Source organism: Pinus tabuliformis, chromosome 9 (assembly GCF_031772625.1).
Source record: "Pinus tabuliformis cultivar Carrire ecotype Pingquan chromosome 9, CPIR1, whole genome shotgun sequence".
Classification (NCBI taxonomy): Eukaryota; Viridiplantae; Streptophyta; class Pinopsida; order Pinales; family Pinaceae; genus Pinus; species Pinus tabuliformis.
In genome coordinates, this window is record NC_142307.1 from 832,792,287 (window position 1) to 832,813,242 (window position 20,956).

Consider the following 20,956-nt stretch of genomic DNA (forward strand, 5'->3'; position numbering starts at 1 on the left):
CTTTCCATCCACATCATCCCTCCCAGTAACATTAAGGAAATCCCCTATTGTTTTTCTACCTCCAGAGGTTGCAGAAGTACCATAAGGAGATGGGCAACTACCAAATTTAGAGGTTGCACTTGATTCTGAATGAGTTTTTTGTTTCTTGTTTTTTTGTTGTGCAGCCATCTCTATTTTGATGTATTTTTGTCTTTGTTCACTTGAAATTTTTGGGCAAATGGCTACCCCCACAGAACCCTTTTTTTCATCACTCTCTAGCACCCCACAAAAATGCCTCCTCAGACGGGTATATGAACCCGTATATGGTTTTCCTCCATGACAATCATGAGGGCACATCCATTTGTAAGATCCACCACCCTTTCCCCCTTCAAGTTTGGTCACATAGTTCCACAAGGGATTTGATGTACCTTTCCCATCTTGTGCTTCAGTGTCCTCTTCAAGTTCATCCCCTTCCTCTTCAAACCCTTCCTCCTCATCATACATTGGGTCACTACTATTAGGACCAAGTTCATCCCCTTCCTCTTCCCCTCTATTCCTCACCCTTGCCATCATTAAAACCAAGAGTGGAATGATACATAGAAGCCAAAAGAACACCATCTTGGAATATGGATATAGGTGGTGGACAACCTGTAAATAAAGGAGCAAGTAGAAACAATGGGAAAGAGTAGGAGAGGGAGGAGAAAAATACAATTTTTTTTTCAAAAAAACAAGGGAGTTTGGGGTTTGAACTTACCTCTTTAGCTCTTGTAGATGAAGTCCTCCAAGCTCTTGCTCCAAGCTCCTCCTCCTTCTCCTAGCTCCTCCTTCTTCACTCCTCCAAGCTCTCCTCTCTTCTCCTCTCCTTTCCTCTCTTCTCTTCTCCTCTCCTCTCTTCTCTTCTCCAACTCTCATAAACTCAAAGTGAGAAAATGAGAAGAGAATGGGGGCTTTATTCTTTTCTAAAGTCACCCTAGACTCACCCTAAACTAACCTAACCCACCCCCTCATGCTAGTTAAGTCACATATTAAAACAAATTTAAAAAAAATAAATTAAAAAAAAGGAGGCCGCGGGGTTGCTTCCGGAATCGCCTGGGTGGCGTGCGGGTGGCGTGCGGTTCTGGGCCGGAAGCGTGGCGCCACCCCGTGCCCGAACCGCCCTCCGATCCGCGGTTCAGGGGTGGCCGCAACCCAAAAGGCAGGAATCGCATTTAAATTCCGGAACCGCGCCACCTCCTCCTCCGAATCGCGCTTCCAAATTGGATTCCGGGACGGTTCGCTCCGATCCGCGGTTCCGGGTTTGGATCCTCCGGGGGGGGGGGCGATTCCTGCAACCCTGACTGCGTCAGCCTCCTGTTGCTCTGCGTTAGCCTCAAAACCCTCTGCGTCAGCCCTTTGAGGCACTGCGTAACCTCTGGGACCCTTTGTGTCACTCCTGCTGCCTTCTGCGTGGATGATGCAGGTCCTCTGGCCTCTGCGCTGTCTCTGCTGGGCTCTGCGTGGCCTGCTCTCGCTGTTGCTTCTCGCTCTCTGCCTCTGCGCTGGTCTCTCGGCACTATCTCTGCCTCTCTGTCCAATACTCACTGCCCCTCGCTGCTGATCACTGATTCGACTTTGCTTAGCAACCCCGCTCTAGCAAATCGAATAACTGATCGCTTTGGTGTGTCTTCTAACTAACCCTCAAGCCTCCTCTTATACTTTTCCTGTTGGTCCTTCAACGACCGAGATTAAATCTCTAATCAACGGCTAATATTAGATTTGGCTTGATCCATGACTTTTGGAACCTTCCCAGTTTTATATTAATATCTATTAATATTTTATTTTTCCTAAGTTTAGACTTAGGAACTTCATTAAAAATATTAATTATTTTAATATCTCCCAAACCGGTTAGAATCTGCCCAAACCATTTCTGGGTCTTGGATATCTCATGTGCTTTAGCCTCCACCAATTTTCATGGCTAGAGCACATCCGACGCTACCCCAAATCAACACTCCCTCTTAGCGAGGATTGTGCTCTAGTAATACTCACTGAGTATTACTTTGATTATCTGGCACTGGTACCTGTGCTGATGCTAGGCCTCTCCGCCGAACATCCTCTGCACTGCTACATCTTGTACTTTTGCCCATGGCCCTACCACTGCCACTGCTGCATTCATACGACAGCTCCCTCTGCATCCGTGCTGCTGCTGGGCCTTTCTCCCAACACTACATCTGCATTGCAACCCCCTCTCATCATGCTGCATCGTGCTACTGCAGACTGCTACTGCATTGCAACTCAAGTACTGAGAAGTAAGTAACTGATCCTCCCAACTTTTGACATCCCTGTCAGGCTAGAAACACTCCCGATGCTAAAGCTCCCTCTGCCGCTAACAAGTGCTCCCTCTACTGACCTCTACGTTGTTGCAACCAGTGTTGCACACATCGCGATAAAATCGCGATAAAATCGGAAAATCGCGATTTTTTAAATTTGCCGATTCAAAGCGCGATTTTTATCGAAAAAATCGCCAATTTTTTTTATAGCGATTTTTATCGAAAAAATCGCGATTTTTTGAAAAAATCGCGATTTTTTCGATAAAATCGCGATTTTTTCGGTTAAAATCGCGGAGGGCGCGGGCAGCGGGGTTTTATATGGAAAAAACGATTTTTTTTTTATTCATTCAGCAGTCCGCCGCGGAGGAGAAGGAGAAGAAGGGAGGGAGAGGGTTGCCGTCGGTTGTGGGAGCGAATCGAAGCGATTTTAGGAGGAATCCAAGCCAAGATCGCCAATTTGTCCATAAACCAGGTATGTAGATTAATTTTTTTTTGTTTTGGTTCAATAAAAACTTTGTTTTTCATTGTTTTTAAAGAATTTTTGGAAATTTTTCATTGATTTGGGATGGGTTATTTGTTATGACTATGAGAACCAATTTTTGATTTTTATTTTCTCATTTTCTTTAAACATTGTTTATTTTTTTTGATTTTTCATTGTTTTTTGGCATTTGGTTGGGTGACTTGGGTTTAGAAATTGGGATTTTGGAAATAATTAGCTTGTAATTTTGCAAATGCTAAATTGTAATTTGTATTTACTATTATCATTTATGTAATCCTAAATTCCTATTTCCTAATCCTTATTTTTCCATAGGTTTGCAAATTCAAAATTCAAAAACAAACATGCCAAGGAAATTGGATCCTTTCTGGGAATATGGTGACCCTAAAACTCCGAATGATAGACAAAACTTGTATTGCAAGTTGTGTGGAAAGGAAATATTCGGGGGGATATACAGGTTGAAGTTCCACCTTGCACAAATCCCTGGACGTGATGTGGGGCCCTGTCTAAAGACAAATGCTGAAATTATCCAAAAAGCCATGAGAGCATTGGGAGAATTAGAGCACACTAGAGACGCCAAAGAAGAACTCAAAAGGCAACTAAAAAGGTCAGCTGAAGGAAGTGGGCCAAGTGGCACAGGTTCTACTGCAGCGTCAGTCAATCCGTTTGCTGCATCATCATATTTTGTTCCTCGAACCACACCTGGTTCACAACCAACTATCGGTTCAATGATGAAAAGAACTGAAAAAGAAAAAGCTGACAAGTTGATGACAAAATTTCTCCTCTGGAGTGATATTCCTTTCAGCATTATAAGGAATAATCCATTTTTCCAACCTACTCTTGATGCTGTTGCCAGTGTTGGCCCGGGGTACAAACTCCCTTCTCTTCATGATTTCAGAGGCCGGCTTCTTCAAGATGAAAAGCGTGACTGCACCCAAAGATTGGAGGATTTTAGGGCATCATGGGCACAAACAGGATGCACTGTTATGTCAGATGGTTGGACTGACCAAAAGGGGAGAACCCTTATAAACTTCTTGGTTAGTTGTCCCTTGGGGACTATGTTTATCAAATCTGTTGATGCAACTCATCAAATCAAAGATGCAAAAAATTTATGTGATTTGCTGGATGTGTTTATTTTGGAGGTGGGTGCAGAAAATGTTGTCCAAGTCATAACGGACAACGCTGCAAATTATGTTGCTGCTGGTAGAATGCTTATGGACAGGCATCCTACTTTATTTTGGACACCTTGTGCTGCCCATTGTATTGATTTGATGTTAGAGGACATAGGGAAAATTCCCTTTGTCAAAGAGGCTGTTGACTCATCAAAAACCATCACAAAATTTATTTACAATCACACATCTGTGCTTAGCTTGATGAGAAAATGCACCAACAACAAAGAGTTGGTGCGCCCCGCCATTACACGGTTTGCGACGAGTTTCATATCTCTTCAATCCCTCTTGAATTCTATGTGGGATTTGAAGAGAATGTTTGTTTCAGAGGAGTGGCGTTCTTCGCCAATGAGCCGCAAACCAGAAGGAGAGGCCGTCTGCAGACTTGTTTCATACCAAGAAGACTTCTGGGCGGGAGTGCAGGAGGTGTGCGCTGTCACTGAACCTTTGGTAAAGGTTCTTCGGTTGGTAGATGGTGAGAAGCCCGCAATGGGCTATTTGTATGAAGCCATGGACAGGGCCAAAGAAGCCATTCGGTCCTACTATGATGACAAGGGAGATGATGGGTTCCAGAGACAACTCCTTCTATGGAAGGTCATTGATGAGCGATGGAACAACACACTCCATCGTCCCATTCATGCTGCTGGGCTTTTCCTGAACCCTGCATTTTCTTATGCATGTGGGTTTAATTTTGATGTTGAGGTCGTGGAAGGATTATTAACCTGTGTCCAGAAGATGGTGAGATCTTCAGAAGAACGTATGGAGATCTCTAGACAAATTGAGCAATATAAGTTGTCAGGTGGCTTATTTGGCTTTGATATGGCTGTCATTGATAGGACGGTTAAAATGCCAGGTATTTTTTAGTTTGTAGTATGTACTTTGTAACTTTGTTTCAAATTTCATTGTTTCTTCAAATTCCATTTTTTTCTTATGTTTATTTAAAATTTTATTTGTAATTTTGTTGTAGACGCATGGTGGAAGATGTATGGTGGCAGAGTACCCCTTTTGCAAAATCTTGCCATACGCATCCTCAGCCAAACATGCAGCTCCTCGGGATGTGAGCGCAATTGGAGTGTATTTGAAAAAATACACAACAAGAAGCGCAATAGGTTAACACTTAAACATTTAAAATATTGCAAATTTCCAAATAAATTTTTGAATTCATTAAAGTTTTAAACAATATTTTTTTTATAATATTAATTATTAATTATTAATTTATTATTTCATGAACTTTGTACAGGTTGGAGTCCCATAGACTTAATGACATGGTCTATGTCTACTACAATCTTCGATTGTGGGTGAAACAACTAGAGAAGACACCTGATACGGAAGCCATCTCATTGGATGGGATTGACACCACTGCTGAATGGAGGGTTGAGACCGAGAGGCCTCTCATGGATCCCACTGAGGATTGGTTAGTGCAGGATGAGGGGGAGGAGGAGGGGGAGGAGGAGGAGGAGGAGGAGCAGGAGCAGGAGCAGGGGGAGGAGGAGTTGGAGGAGCAGGAGGAGGAGGTGACACCGCCTACCCGGGCTACCCGGGCTACCACTACCACCAGTAGAGGACGTGGTCTCCGTCCACCTCAGCCTCCTATAGCTGCTACTACTAGTTCTTCAGCTTCTAGAGCACGTCAGACTCCACTGCCATTTCCACCACCACAGGCACCAGCTTCTACATCTAGAGGGAAAGAGAAAGTTGTGCCATTTTCTCGCAAGAGGGGCAGAGGAAATCAATAGGATTAGACTTTCATTTTATTGTATATGACATTATGACATGATGAGATACATTATCATATTTTTTGTTGATATTTTGAGGCTGAGTTGGACTTGGGACTCAGGACTTACTATTCAGGACATGATTCAATGTTATGTGTGATTTTAGCGCTAGAAATGATATTAAACATCTTATATATTAGTTTTTTTATCATATTTATGTGTCAATGTATTTATTTTATGTTGTAGATGGTTTAGATATTAAAAAAATTGAAAAAAATTGAAAAAAAATGAATATTTTTGTGCCAAACGATTTTTTCCCGCTTTTTTCCGATTTTTTCCCGATTTTAACGATTTTTTCCGCTTTTTTCCCGGCGCCGATTAAATCCCGATCGCGATGTGTGCAACATTGGTTGCAACAACTCCCTGCATCTCGCACCGTTGCAAACCTCTCTGTGCCATCCTGCACTGTTACAACACTCCTGTGCCTCTCGCACTGTTGCAGCCTACTAGACTCACGCTGCCCAGGGACTCCTGCACTGTAGCACTCTCCGCCGCTTAAATCGCATTTGTCTCTATCGACATCCGCCAATCCTGCTACTCTCTCTTCGGGGCTCCCGTAGCAAGGTATAATCCAAGAGGTTGGGTATCTCAAGGATCTTGCCCCTCATCGCCTGTAGTCCTCCTGACTACAGCTTGATGTCTCCCCACCTCTTCTCTAGAGGTACGTGAGCACTCATGGCACAATCGTCATCCTCCTCGACCTCCTTCTCCGCCTTCGCTGGCACTGCCGTAGAGTCAGATGCCTCTCCCTTGTTCTTCTTCCTCGGACACTGGTTCGCATAATGACTCAGTTCCCCACTGTGGAAGCACTTGACCTTGGAGAGGTCCTTCTTCTTCCTCTTCTCCAACTTTCCTGCAGATGCCAGAGTTGCATCCTCTTCCTCTTCCTTCTTGATCTGGACTCCTTTGTTGCTACTTCCCATCTTGCTCAACTGCCTGATCTCCTCTTGGCGAAGAGTCGCCCACAATTCTTCCCAATCTGGAAGATCCGCCCTGCCCAGTATGCTTTGGACAAATGTCTCCCACTCCTCGGAGACTGCGTTAAGTGCGGTCCTCACCAACATCTCTTCATCCGGCGTGGCCCCTATGGAAGTCAGTGGGTTCCAGATCTCCTTCAACTATCCGGGGAAGTGATCTATTTGCTCCCCCTTCTGCATCTAGTATGACCGCAGCTGATTCTCAAGTAACATCTTCCTCTGCACATAAGTATGCTGGTACAATTTCTTCAGGGCGTTCCACATTTCGTTTGCCGTCTCCTTCTCGGCAATATGTTGGACCACATGATCCTTGACCCCATAATGGATGATGCACTTCGCCTTGGCCATTGCGTCCTCGAACTTTTCATTTTCAGCTGGGTCAACTGGGATCGCCATTGTTCTCAAGGTGAAGGCCTTGATGTGATGTCTATCTAGAATGGACAGGATCCTGGCCTTCCAGATAACAAAGTTGGATGCCCCGTCTAGCCTGTCCTGATCCCTCAGCCCATTCATGGCCATCTCTCTGCTCTTCTGTCGACTCCTCCAAGTCTTTCTACTTCCCTCTGGAAGTTCTCTACTGGACTCCCTCTGAGTCATGATTTCCCTTCTGGAAATCCTCCTGCCAATCGTCAAGTTGTACCTCTTCGATCTTCTGTGCACCTACAACACTGATCCAGATTCCTTGGCTAGAAATCCGCCTCGGTAGCAACTCCCTCTACCTTGGTTTTGCCCTGTTAGGTATTGTTCTGCCCACAGTACCCCACCAGCTTCGCTCCCGCAAACTGCCCATAGCTTCCTATGCCCTAGCAACTAAAGGACTGAGCCTCTAGGCTCTGCACAATCCCGACACTAGCAAAACAACTCCCTAAACGAACTACATCAACCCTCCTGGTCTCTGCGTGAGCCTCTTTCTGTCCTCAGCCTCTGCGCTGGCCTCTCTCTGGCCCGAATTGATGATGCAGTCCCTCTGTGTCAACCCTTCTTCTGTCGCTTCTGCAAGGATCAACTTCTGTTACTCGGGACAACTGATTCTACTGCAAATGCTCTATTTAGCTAATGTCTTCAGCTTTCCTGTGATCTGCAACCACGCTCTGATACCATGTTGAAATTTCTAAGTCTTTCCGTTAGAAATTTAATCCGTATTCTTCTGGTTTATTTCTTCTACTTGTTTAAATTAGAACAAGTTATTTAAAACATATAAATAACGAAATAAACACAATACAGTCTCAACATATACAGATCATCAGCTGAAAGAAAACAAACACACAAGTGACACTGTTATTTTTGGACAAATGTCCCTGGAAATACCCAATGCTGGAAAACTGGTGCAGCTATTTTGAGGCTTTATTATTATGGAATATTTCCTTGAGTACAACTAGGTGCCAAACTGGCTCACCTGACAGAGAAAAACAACCAGCAGTAATACCTCTCTATTCGGAAACAGGCATTCAGAAAACCTGTCCCACGAAACCCTCTCCAGCAACTCTGAAGCATTGTGTCAGCCTCCTGCTGCTCTGTGTCAACCTCAGAACCCTCTGCGTTAGCCCTCTGAGGCACTGTGCAGCCTTTGGGATCCTCTGCGTTACTCCTGCTGCCTTTTGCGCGGATGACGTAGGCCCTCTGGCCTCTGTGCTGGGCTCTTCGTGGCCTGCTCTGGCTGATGCTTCTCGCTCTCTGCCTTTGTGTTGGTCTCTTGGCACTATCTCTGCCTCTTTGTCCAGTACTCACTGCCCCTTGCTGTTGATAACTGATTGGACTTTGCTTAGCAACCCCGCTCTAGCAAATCGAATGACTGATCACTCTAGTGTGTCTTCCAACTGACCCTCAAGCCTCCTCTTATACTTTTCCTGTTGGTCCTTCAATGACTGAGATTAAATTTCTAATCAACGGCTAAGATTGATTTGGCTTGATCCATGACTTTTGGAACCTTCTAACCCAATTTTATATTAATACCCATTAATATTTTATTTTTCCTAAGTTTAGACTTAGGAACTCCATTAAAAATATTAATTATTTTAATATCTCCCAAACCGGTTAGAATCTGCCCAAACCAATGTTACTTGGGAGCGGGGAGCGGGAGCGAAAACGGGAGCGGGAGCGACCATTTTCAGAAGCTCCCGGTTTAGGGGCGAATCCAGGAGCGATTTTTTAAAAATATATATATTTTTTATATTTTTTAATTTTCGATACATATATGTCAACAAAAACATGTAGAATGATGAAATAGACATAAAAAACATAAAAAAACATAAATTGATCATTGAACCATATCACATCAATTATCTAGAAATTATAATCGTCATCAACCATGTCCACAAGTTAGTAAAATACATATTACAACTGCAACATATTGAGTCTTATAAATCATGATTCATCAAATTCAATATTAAAGTTTCAACTTCAAGCTTTCAGAATTGAAAATTCAATAACATTTATCATCATTGATCACCAAAGTTGTACTTGTAAGCCAAGTTTAACCATTACAAGAAGTAATATCGAAGATATTTCTAAGTCCTAACTTCTAACTGTTAACATGATATGAAATGTTAAAAATTTATAAAATGAAACATCAATAATGAGATGAAATGAAACAACTCTAGTCTTTCACAAAGCATCATATTCATAATTCACAATCATTACCAATGAGTTATAATTGCCAAGGCCCAACTTCAAACTTCAAATTTTCATTGTCACAGTGATATAATGTTTACAAAAAATATCATAATGATATGAAAGAGTCAAGAGTCAAGAGTCAAGGACTCAAAACTCAACAGTTATGAAAACTAAAGTCTAATAGAAACTAAAAAAGACAAGTAAACTGTAAATCTACATGTGGCCCTTGCCACGAGAGTCTCCAGGAGTATAAGCAGGTCGTGGTGGTCGTCTAGGAGTCTCCCGCACAGACCGACGACCAGAACTAGAACCTCCACGTGAGGGTGTAGATGGAGGTGGCGACAACAATGGAACAAGACTCGGGCCTCGAGCACTGCTACTGGATGGTGGAGGTGGAGGTGGCATGGTTGCTGCAGCTGCTTCATTTTCATCCCTTACAAGTTCCTCTTCTAGTTCTTCAATATGTACAATGCCATCCTCCAAATTGTCGTCCTCTGGGTGATTGTCCCAAATTTTATATGTGGGATCCTCATTAGCCCGATCACAGTAATGACTCAACAACCTCAAGTTGTAGTGCACATAAACCAAGCTTTCTGCTCGGTTTTCGTTGAGTCTGTTTCTTTTCACATTAGGTATATAACTGTAGGTGCTCCAACACCTCTCTGCAGAAGAAGAATTTACAACCTGTGAAAGAACTTGTTTTGCCAATTTTAGCAAAAGTCCGTGGCCGCCATATGTTTCCCACCATGTGAGAGAATCAAATTTATCTTTGTCGTCCATTGCATGGAAGTTACCATACAAACCAGTGCCACTGAAGTATCTGCCTATTTCAAGGCGCACAGCTGCACATTCCTCCCTGTTAGGAACCAACTTTTCTAATGCTTCCAGATATCCTTTAGTTACCTCTTGATCTAAATGGGGTTTGGTCCTAACCCCACCCCCTGTTGCAGGTTGGCCCAACCAAGATGTAGAGTAGTATTTTGGCGTAAGGATATACGCCAAGCAATGTAGTGGAAGGTTAAGCCTATTCCACCGTTCACACACACAATCATGAATCAGTTTGTACAAGTTGGGATCTCTATTATGAACAATGTCTTTTATTTCCCCCAACATGGTATCCATTTGCTCATACACCTCGCCAATCACTGGTTTGTCTGTATCTGCAAACCGAATCATGTGATAAATTGGCTTGGTGAAATCCAATACCTACCTCACAGTTGTCCAAAACTGCCCATCAAGAGCGGCCTCCTCCACCATTTCAAATCCTGCCATGTCAGCTACATTTGTAGCCCTTTCCTTTAACACCTGCCAATGTGGACTTGATACCATGCTAGCTAATGCCTCTCTTACCTTCAAAAGGCGCCTGAAGGTGAGGTAATAGCTACCAAATCTAGTCCTCGCAATCTTCAGCAACTCCAATCTCGAGTGACTGCGGAAAAGGCCATGGGTATTGCTATGATTTGTAATAAATTTTATCATTTGTTTTCCTTTCTTGTACAAATTACCAATCCATTGGTATTGTTCATTTTTGTTTTTGACAATATCATGCAACAGAAGGTTCAATGTGTGAACCAAACATCCAGACCAAAATATGTTCGGGTATTTATCCTCAATAATTGCTCCCGCTGCCTTACAATTAGGAGCATTATCAATGATGACTTGGATGACATTGTATGGGCCAATACGCTCAATTGTTTCAAGTAATGCTTCTGCAATGTTGATAGCGGTCTTGAACTTGTCCGAGTTATCATGTGCAGCTAGAAAGATGGGACCACTAACAGACACAACAAGAACACTTATCAATGGCTTGCCTTTTACATTTGTCCATCCATCAGATACAATGGACACCCCATTGTCAGTCCAAGAACTTGTCATTTTATTCAAAGAATGTGATATTTTTGCTTTTTCATGATCAAGGCCAACAGTTCTTGCCTTGTCATACCTAGGGCTCTTGTATCCTTTAGGGGCATCATTTATGGCAGAAACCATTTCGTGCCAATAAGGTGAGCGTAGAACATTGAATGGTATCCCACATGCATAGAGGAACCTGTAAACTTTTGAATCCACATCATTCCTACACCCCTCATCAAGGAAATCTGATATGGTTCTATGCCTTAAAGATGATGACCCTGTGCCTCCATGTCCATATCCACTGCCTTGGGAGGATGCTAAAGGAGTTCTTTGTGATTGTGAGCTTGGTTCAAAGAAACCCCTTGATCTTTTTGTTCTGTATTGGGCGTCCTCCTCTTCCTTTATGTATTTGGCTCTATCTGCTGTTGACACCGCTGCACAAGTTTTGATTCCTATTTGTTTCTCTCCATCCCATGGCCTTTTCCCGCAGAGGTGTCTTCTAGCACGGGTGTATGAACCTGTGTAATCAGTGTTGCAATGGGGGCAATGAAATTTAGTGGTTCCACCCCCTCTCCCTGTTTCAGCCCTGTGAACATATTTCCACAATGGAGTTTGGTTTTGTTTAGTTTTTTGAGGGTCATGTTCACCCTCCTCCACCTCCTCCTCACTGGGGTTTTCACCCATTTGACTTTCTCTGGCTTCTTCATCCCCCTCTTCAGTTTGGGGCCCCCTCCGTTTCCTACTCTCCACCACCATAATAACCATAAAAGGGACCAGGAAGAGGAAAATGCCAATAAATATCGCCAGGTCCATGGTGTTTGATGTTTGTAGGGTTTTGAGTCTTGAATCTGCAAATTAATTTAATTTATTGGGATTAATTAATTTAATTTATTAATTTAATTTAAATACATGATTTTTAAACAGTTAAACTCAAACAACTAAATTAAATCAACTAAATTAACTACCTAACCAGCTAAACTAACTAGATTACTAAGTTACTTACCTCTGCAGGCTTGCTCCTCACTCCTTGGCACTTGCTCCTCGCTCCTCAGCACTTGCTCTTCGCTCCAATGCTCTTGCTCCAGCTCCAAACTTGCTCAATGAAGTTATAATGAATGTTTTTTGGCCCATTGGCCTTATAAAACAAAATTTTTTTTCTAAATTTTTTAATTTTTTCGGGTCCGGCGGATTTTTTTTCCGCCGAACCGCTCCCGGCCCGGCTCGATTCGCTCCCGGAGCGATTTTTAATGCCCGGGAGCGATCAGGGAGCGATCGCTCCCGGGCATTAAAAATCGCTCCGGGAGTGCGGGAGCGATCGCTCCCTGAGTCGCTCCCGAACAGACCAGGGAGCACAAATTTTTTTACGGGAGCGCGCTCCCGAAAATCGCTCCCGTCCGGGAGCGATTTTGGGAGCGCGCTCCCGTGCCGCTCCCGCCCGGAGCGCGCTTCAGGAGCGGGTTCGAAGGGGGGGGGGGGGGGGGGCGCTCCCCCGCAACATGGGCCCAAACCATTCTGGGTCATGGAGATCTCATGTGCTTTAGCCTCTCGACCAATTTTAATGGCTAGAGCACATCCGATGCTACCCCAAATCAACAAAGCCTACATGGCTTGACTGTCCATAATTAATTGTCAACTTCAAAAATTCATATCTCAAGTTCTAGAACTTTGATTTGAGTGATCTTCGAAGCGTTGGAATTGGCACGCCAAGCTCTATCACCTCATGTTTTCCCATGCTCAAATTCATCAAGGTTTTGGCCCAAATCCCGATGGGTGCAAAACCCGAGGCTTGGGTTCTAAAACCACAAACCTATTGTGGCACTTGACCTCCAACCCTCGAACACTAGGGCTTGGAGTACCTCCCAAGCTCCACAAAAATCAATAGGATATGTATTGGATTAGGTTATCCTTAACTCCATCCACTATTAGATTCATAGCCACAATTTTGATTTCTCTAAACTTTGCTTTCTCTGCATCACTTGATTCATTAGTAGGCTTCTTGATTTTTCCTTGAACGAGATCCAAAACTTTGTTCTTTTCGAGAATGAGGTCTATCCTCTTTTTCCAAGCCCTGTAGTTGGAGGCTCCTTCTAATTTGTTTTCTCCCTTCATTGAGTTTGTCATTGTTCTTGTAGATAGTAGGCTTGTCTCTTTATATGATCCTTTTCCTTAATGACCTTTCTTTGATCTCCTTTTCCTTAATAGATCTTCGACCTGCCTTTTTCCTTCTTCTTCACCTTAGCTTTGATACCATGTTAGAAAATTGGAAAGACAAAAATATTTTCTTATGTTGATAATTACTTATGATACTCTTATGTTCTTATTAACTTTCTTATGTTATTAGGGGAATTTTGAGGCCTAAAATGGGCCTCCTAAGAAAAATGTACAACCAATATAATCTTTATAAGAACCAATATGATTCAAGATGATGATTTCAACCATGGGGGGATGATTCACCATTTTTGGAGTAAACAAGTAAACAGATTAAAAATAATAAAATAATAAAACTATTTTTTCAACTCGTATTTTCAACTTATCTCCCTAAGTGTTTACTCAAATTTTGAGCGGGAGTACTCGTTGGATGCAAAATTTAATTCCTCATCCAAGGAGTACCCATGTTGCATACTTTCGATGGACCCTGCTACACGAAAAATGAGAAATACATGAAAAAACGTGATTGCAATCGCGTTTTTCATGTATTTCTCATTTTTTGTGTAGCAGGGTCCATCGAAAGTATGCAACATGGGTACTCCTGGGATAATGAATCAAATTATGCATCCAACGAGTATTCCCACTCAAAATTTGAGTAAAATCTTAGGGAGATAAGTTGAAAATACGAGTTGAAAAAATAATTTTTTCTTTCTTCCCTGTAAAGCTTGATGATGTAATATAATCTTATTTTATTATTTCCACTCTTATTTTATAATTTCTTTAGGATGTTCATTTTAGACCTCAAAATTCCCCTAATGTCTTCTTTTATCTTTGTTTCATCAAGCAGTTATAAAAAACAAAACATGAAGATCAAACACACTAGATGTGGGCGAACAGGCAGGGCTAAATCCCCTATATATGGGAAAACCCAGTCAAGGACTCTTCCTTCAGTAATTCAAATGAGATAGACCAAGACCCTAGACCAATAGACCTTCCTCCTCCACCAAGTCAACCCTCAAACTATTCTTCCAACCTTCAAAGATCAACTGCAACAATATTGCATCAACACTGCTTCAATACTGCATAAATACTGCATCAAAGACAAATTTTTGACCTATTGCATCAGAATTTCGGCCCAACTTCAAGACTGCAATTTCGTCCCTCCTGCAGCTTCACTTCCTTCGCATGTGTGAGACAAGAGAGAGAGAATTTTGACTTCCTTAGCAAGATAATGACCTCCTCCTCCTTCGCTAGCCCTTTTCTTCTTCTTTCTTGGAATTTGTACCTTTTACTGCTTCCAACTACTGCATTTTGAACTTGTTGTGAGTGAGTGACAAATGAGGTCGAGTTGCTCCAATATATAGGCTTCTTGTGAGGTTGAATTCCCCTGTTGAGGTTGACTTGTCCTTCCTTTAGGCCGACTTGGTGGAGGAGGCCTAATTGACCTATTTTACATTAAAATAATTTTCTTCTTTGACAATTAAATCCCAAGAAGGGTTCTTTACATTATGACATGGACAAGGACACTTGACATAAACCCTAGAAGCCTACAATGGAGGCTTTGACCTTAAAACAATTGACCCAATTATGAAACCCATGCTTTAATAAGTCAATTTATTTAATAATAAAATTTCTTTTTCTTTCTTTTGACAAATACATTTTAAATATAATTATGAAGACCAACACTAGTTACATTCGTCAACATGGGAACCTTCCCTTTGAACCCAAATTTGGAAGTTACTCTGAAGAAACCTAGAAATCCTATCTACAAGATCCACGTTAAACCTTGATTGTTTAATCCTTTGATTGGTTGTAACGGAAGTAGAATCCTTACGGGGCTCTTGTCCTGGTTTGAATGGGTCATCAGATCCCTAAATCTACTAAAAAAACCCCCTTTGAGCCAAAGGAGAGCTAGCCAAAAGTGAGAAGAGGGTTGTTGAAGTGACAATTGCCTCTCCTCTTGAATGACACTGAATTTCTCACTTGAGCTTTAGGACTGCATCTCGAGAGGTGCGATATTTTGTTGTAATAGGAATCAAAGACATTACACAAGACCTTTCTCTTACACTTGTCAAGGATAAATGCAATCACATAACAAACAATAAGAGGCACCTATACCAAGTCCCCAATGAAGTCTACATTCAAGCATGAAAGAAATAAGAATGCAAAATATGGAAGTGAAAGAGCAAGGAGGACTTGAGAATAATAGATCCTCTAAAATTATAGCCTCATCTAAAATTTCCTTTGTTATAGATGGGATTGGATCCATACGAAGAAATTATTCAATAATATCTTAAGACCCAAAATAGGTGCTATGCGAGGTGATCTTAGAAACTTAAAAAGCATGTTAAAGTTGACTAAGAGATAACACCAGGCTTTTAGAGTTTTGATCCTGTTGAAAAATCTAGGGCATCAATAGTTAGGTGATTTCTCTACTTATGCTAATTGCTTGTGATAGACTTTTTGCTTCTTGATTATGATCTTCTCTTTCTTGTAGTTATTATTGTGTTCTTTTCATCAAGACAATTACCAAATCATGAACAATAAAGAGACAAGAGACACAGTATATAGGTTTGTTAGCCAGGACCAAAAACCTCACTCTTTGAGAGGAAAACCCAAATGAAATACTTCTTATAGATCTTCAATTGACGAATACCAAGACCATGACAAAGACCCTTGACACTAGAGTCCTCCCAAGACCAAGTCACTAGCCTCCTTTTGAACCCTGCTCTTTCTCTTCTCCTTCTCAACTTCTCCTCAGAATTTCGGCCTCTCCTTGTCGTTCTGCAACTCCGTTCATGACAGTAGAAACCTTCGATCAGATTTGCCACTTGAATAGACTCCTCCTTGAAGGAGACTCTTTTTCCTCTCTTACTTGGCTTCTTATAGTGAAGATTTCCACGCAAACAAGAGCATATCAGTGTGACTGCAATCCTTCGACCTCCGATTGACACCTTCAGATCTGCTACCTTCGCACGTGAGAGGGTAAACTAGCCCAAAACAGTCCACAACGATCTTCACTATTCTTCCTTCTTGCTTTGTTGATGTAGAGGCTTCTTCTAGTATATTTCTCGCACTTCTTTGTAGACTTGCTTCACCAAATTCCATGTCTCCTAATGAGGCCGAGTATGGGTATATATACTAGTTTGTCCATGTCCATTAGGCCGACATGATCTTCTAGAGTAGGTCGACATGATCCCTTGGAGAAAGGTCAACTTCATCTTCTAGATTCTTCCTTCGTTGTAGGCTGACTTGATGAGGGCCAGTGACAAGGTCTTGGAGGGTGACTTTACGTAGACAAATATGATTCTTTGCAATGTGTAACATGCCTTCATTACATGACAATGATTCTTTAGACTTTTATGACTAGATGACAATATTCCTAAGGGCTCTCAATGGGAGCCTCAACTAAATAAAATCTCTTGCTCATGAAACCGATGATGCAAACATTACAATAATTTTATTTTTCTTCTTTACATCTCTTACATAAAATCATAATTACATGTCATTATGAAGATCAAACCTAGTTACACTTTTCAACAGATCCTCATCCATGTTGAAGAAAGCTAAGACAAACGAGGCACCCAAGATATGTATGAAATATGCCTCAAGAAAGCACCAAAAAGCTCCAAGTAGTGCACTCTACTTTACACCTATTTTGATAACCACACCAATGATGCCTGGCATTATACTTGGGAGAGGCACTCGAGCTTAGATTTCACATCCTTCAGTGCATAATTTGTCTAGACCTTTCCCAAAAAATTGTCTTTCTTCTCAGTGCTTCCAATGGATAGGGGTACCAATAGGCAAGTAGAGCGTAGGACCATTCTAGTCACCATATTTGTTAGACCTTGGGAGGAAACACAACTCTCGATAGAAAGATCCATATGGGGTTGTTGCATGAAGTGTCTTAAGACAACTTACACTAGACTAGTAGGCAATTCCATTTTACTAGCTCCCTGTAGCAAGACACCTATTCTAGATAGAGAGGTATCCCCTTGGCTGTATCTAGATCCACTAGCCAAATTTCCATATTGAGATTCTTTCCTTTGTTCTTTAATGATAGGAGCACTTTACACTTAGTTTTAGAGGATGATCCCCCTCCCCTCCATCTAACGCTAGACACTTGAGCACTGAGGCTCTTTTATGTTGTACTTTCATCCAGAGCGTTGTATTTCTTTTTGGGCATTGTGTTTGTAGCACATAGAGCATACAGATTTCTTTGATATCCTTATTATATAGGAGTGGGCTTCACACTCCCACTAGGTATCACTGTTTCTGTATTGAGTAGTCATGTTGACCATATTTTGGTCATTAATAAAACTATCTTATTTGCCTAAGATAGAATGGATTAAGAAGAAAAGGCAATGCAAATTGATGAATAAATATCCAAGAGGAGAGTGCATGAATGAGCTGAAATTTGGAAGATGAACATATCGACAACAAGCACCACAGCATGCCCATAGTATTTTGCAAGCGAGAGACACTAATTTGGCTAAGAGTAGGGGCCAAAAAGCATTGACGTATGCGTGTTAAATCTTGCAAAGGATGTTGGCTGCCACCTTGGTGGTCAACATCTTTAATTTCAGTTTTTGTTGCTTGAAGGGGATGATGGACATGCGAAAGATGTATAACCATAGATTAGTGAGCTAAGATTGTGTGTTCGCGATAACATCAAAAAATCGCGATTTTTTCATTTTCCCGATAATATCGCGCGATTAATTCAGTGATTTTTCCGAAAAAAATCTTGATTTTTTTTTTTGCCGATTTTTACGATTTTTCCCAATTTTTTCCCCTTGCCGATTTACTCCCAATAACGATTTTCACAACACTGGTATGAATAATGGTTATCACTGTTGGGTCACATTGACAATTTTCCTTTTGGCTGCATGGAAGCTTTGGTTATGGGCATGCTTCATTTCCTGACTCAAAGCCACCATTATGATGGTTTCTCATTAATGATCCTAAATTTCACTAGGTTACGTTGAATGATAACTTCTTTCTTATGAATTTGCAGTTGCAAGGTGATGGGTATGATCTGTAACATTTCTTGTTCATTTTTTTGCTTTAATATCAACAAGCACCTTTTCCACTTTGATTCTTCCAGTGGTAATGGTCATGATCTTGTTGATGCTAGATTATTAGCTGATATTTTAAAGCTATGGTAATGGCAGTGGAATCCACTAGAAAAACAACTTCAAGGAAAATTTGGTATACTCTGCTGGTAATGGCCATAGTATAAGAGGTTCCTGGATCGTTAAAGTAGGAATCTTTACTATATAATCAGGTAGTGTCTTATCTTGGGATGTATCAAAAAAGACAGTGGAAATGAAGCCAAATTGTTTTGAATTCTTTTGATGTTGGGTTGTTGTTAGATGTTGAAGGTTTGGGATATCCCATTTAGAGGCTTGACTGCCAATATGAATAGGCCCCAGGGTCAAATTTCATTTTCTGGTAGTTCCATGTTGTGTATGTACGTATGGGAATGGTAATAAATTAATAATATTACTAAAATTTGTAACAATTCTTGCAGTTCTTGGAGATGCTTATATTCTAATCTATTAAACCTATAAACATCCCGTACTGTGTGCCTATGCAAATCAAGATTGTTGCCATGTAGGTACCATTTTACAAATGGTTACATTCTGACTACTAAAGGGCATGGTAGATTTTTTCGGTTCCTATTTTTAGAAGCTTTTTTCGTGAAGTGCCTAAAGTAATTGAACTTCATTAGATATTTGCCACTTTATCTTTAATCACAAGATTCCTTTTTAGCAGTTTTTTATTTTTATTTTATTTTTTATTTTTCTAAATTTTTATTTTCCGTAAACTTTGCTGTTGATTGAATGTAGCTTATCAAGAATCCTCATCTTTTTCTCCTTACACATCTGGTATGTTCAGCCTAGATCTTTGGGGTTCAGATTTTACAGTTTTCATTGTTGGTTTTTTGAGCTGTTTTCTTATATCTAGTGTATTTTCCCTTTCAATTTTTTGTGTACTTGCTGTCATACTAATTTTTGCCGTTGAAGATCTCTGTTCCCATCTTCATCTATAGAAACACAAATCCTTTGTATTCCCTTGTCGAATGGCCATTTTCGGTTTACATTTGTACTTCAAATAGATTTCAGTGTCACAGTTTCATCCCCAAAAGTAATTACGAATTAAATAATTTCATGCAAACATAATATTCCTTTCCCTGATGAAAGGAGAATCCTAAAAGCGGTCTACATTAGTAGGTCTGTTTTGTATGTTTTCTGAAATGTTATCAGTCATGCATCATATATAGTTGGCTATTAATTGTTATTCACTCATCCCTTTTACCAAGATTGGAAGATCAATTGTATACTTCTGTACACTTCAATGTTATTATAGGCTATGCCTGTCAAAAGAGTTGTTGTGTCTAAGCTGATCTCTACATATCATAATGTCAATGATCATAGACAAGCTATACTTGCTGACGAGAATGGAGGATACATGTGTTGGGCTCAATGTTGCGAACATTGGCATCGGGTTAAAATCAGCAAGGGTATAGGAAACCAAAAAATCATAAAAATCGGGAAAATATTGGTAAAAATTGGCAAACATCGGCAAAATTAAGATACCATAAAAATATCTGCAAAAATTGGCAAACATCGGCTAGGCCAAAAAATCGTGATTTCGAGATAAAATTGGGATGTTATCGAGATGTTCGCAACACTGGTTGGGCTCTGTCTGATTCCTTCAGGGAAAGATCCCAATCTTGAATGAATATATATATATATATATATATATATATATATATATATTCAGTCATCCCCTTTACCAAGATTGGAAGATCAATTGTATACTTTTGTACACTTCAATGTTATTATTGGATATGCCTGTCAAAAGAGCTGTTGTGTCTAAGCTGATCTCAATTGTATACTTTTGTACACTTCAATGTTATTATAGGCTATGCCTGTCAAAAGAGCTGTTGTGTCTAAGCTGATCTCTACATATCATAATGTCAATGATCATAGACAAGCTATACTTGCTGATGAGAATAGAGGATACATGTGTTGGGGGGAATGATCCCAATCTTGAATATATATATATATATATATATAGAGAGAGAGAGAGAGAGAGAGAGAGATTGATTGATTGTATTTTTACTAAAATTGCATTTCCATTCCTTGTTTCTAAACAGGTTTGAAGAGCAAACTCTGTATCATTTCTATTCAGCCTCACTTCTGCTAATTTATGAGGGTGACTCAACAAGCAGTAATGAAAGTTTTCACAGCTCTGGCTTTAGGAATCGTGGCATATCTGTGAAGCTCATCGACTATGCTCATGTTTTAGATGGTGAAAACATTATTGACCATAATTTTTTGGGAGGTTTGTGCTCATTAATCAATGTTATTTCCCAAATCGTGGCTGGCAAGGCCTGACATGAATATCATACCTGAAAGTCAAAACTCCCACACAAATACTTTGGTTGTCATTCACTGCGCTTGTCATAGTTGAATTTCTGTGAAGTAAACATGCTTCTTCTCACTTCAATTAAACATTTGCTGTCAGCCAGAAGATGCAACTGATTGACCACTTTTAATGCAATGGTGTTAGAAGTAAATATTTTTAATATGGAAGACCCGTTATATAATATGTCAAACATTTCTTTCTTAAA

General features: G+C 40.8%; 2 protein-coding genes across 3 annotated transcripts in view; both read left to right on the forward strand.

Annotated features, from left to right (window-relative positions):
• Window positions 1-20,956, forward strand: part of LOC149151357 (inositol polyphosphate multikinase alpha-like) — a 206,953-nt gene extending 185,997 nt beyond the window's left edge. For both annotated transcript variants that reach the window (XM_089445693.1, XM_089445692.1), the window contains exon 8: window positions 20,480-20,956. In XM_089445693.1, coding sequence (XP_089301819.1) covers window positions 20,480-20,720 — 241 coding nt within the window. In that variant the 3' untranslated portion in view covers window positions 20,721-20,956. The remainder of the gene's footprint in view (window positions 1-20,479) is intronic.
• On the forward strand, window positions 2,588-5,966 carry LOC149151359 (uncharacterized). Its single transcript, XM_089445691.1, has 2 exons — window positions 2,588-5,059; window positions 5,191-5,966. The coding sequence occupies exon 1, from the start codon at window positions 3,126-3,128 to the stop codon at window positions 4,812-4,814; it is 1,689 nt and encodes a 562-aa protein (XP_089301817.1). The 5' UTR covers window positions 2,588-3,125; the 3' UTR covers window positions 4,815-5,059; window positions 5,191-5,966.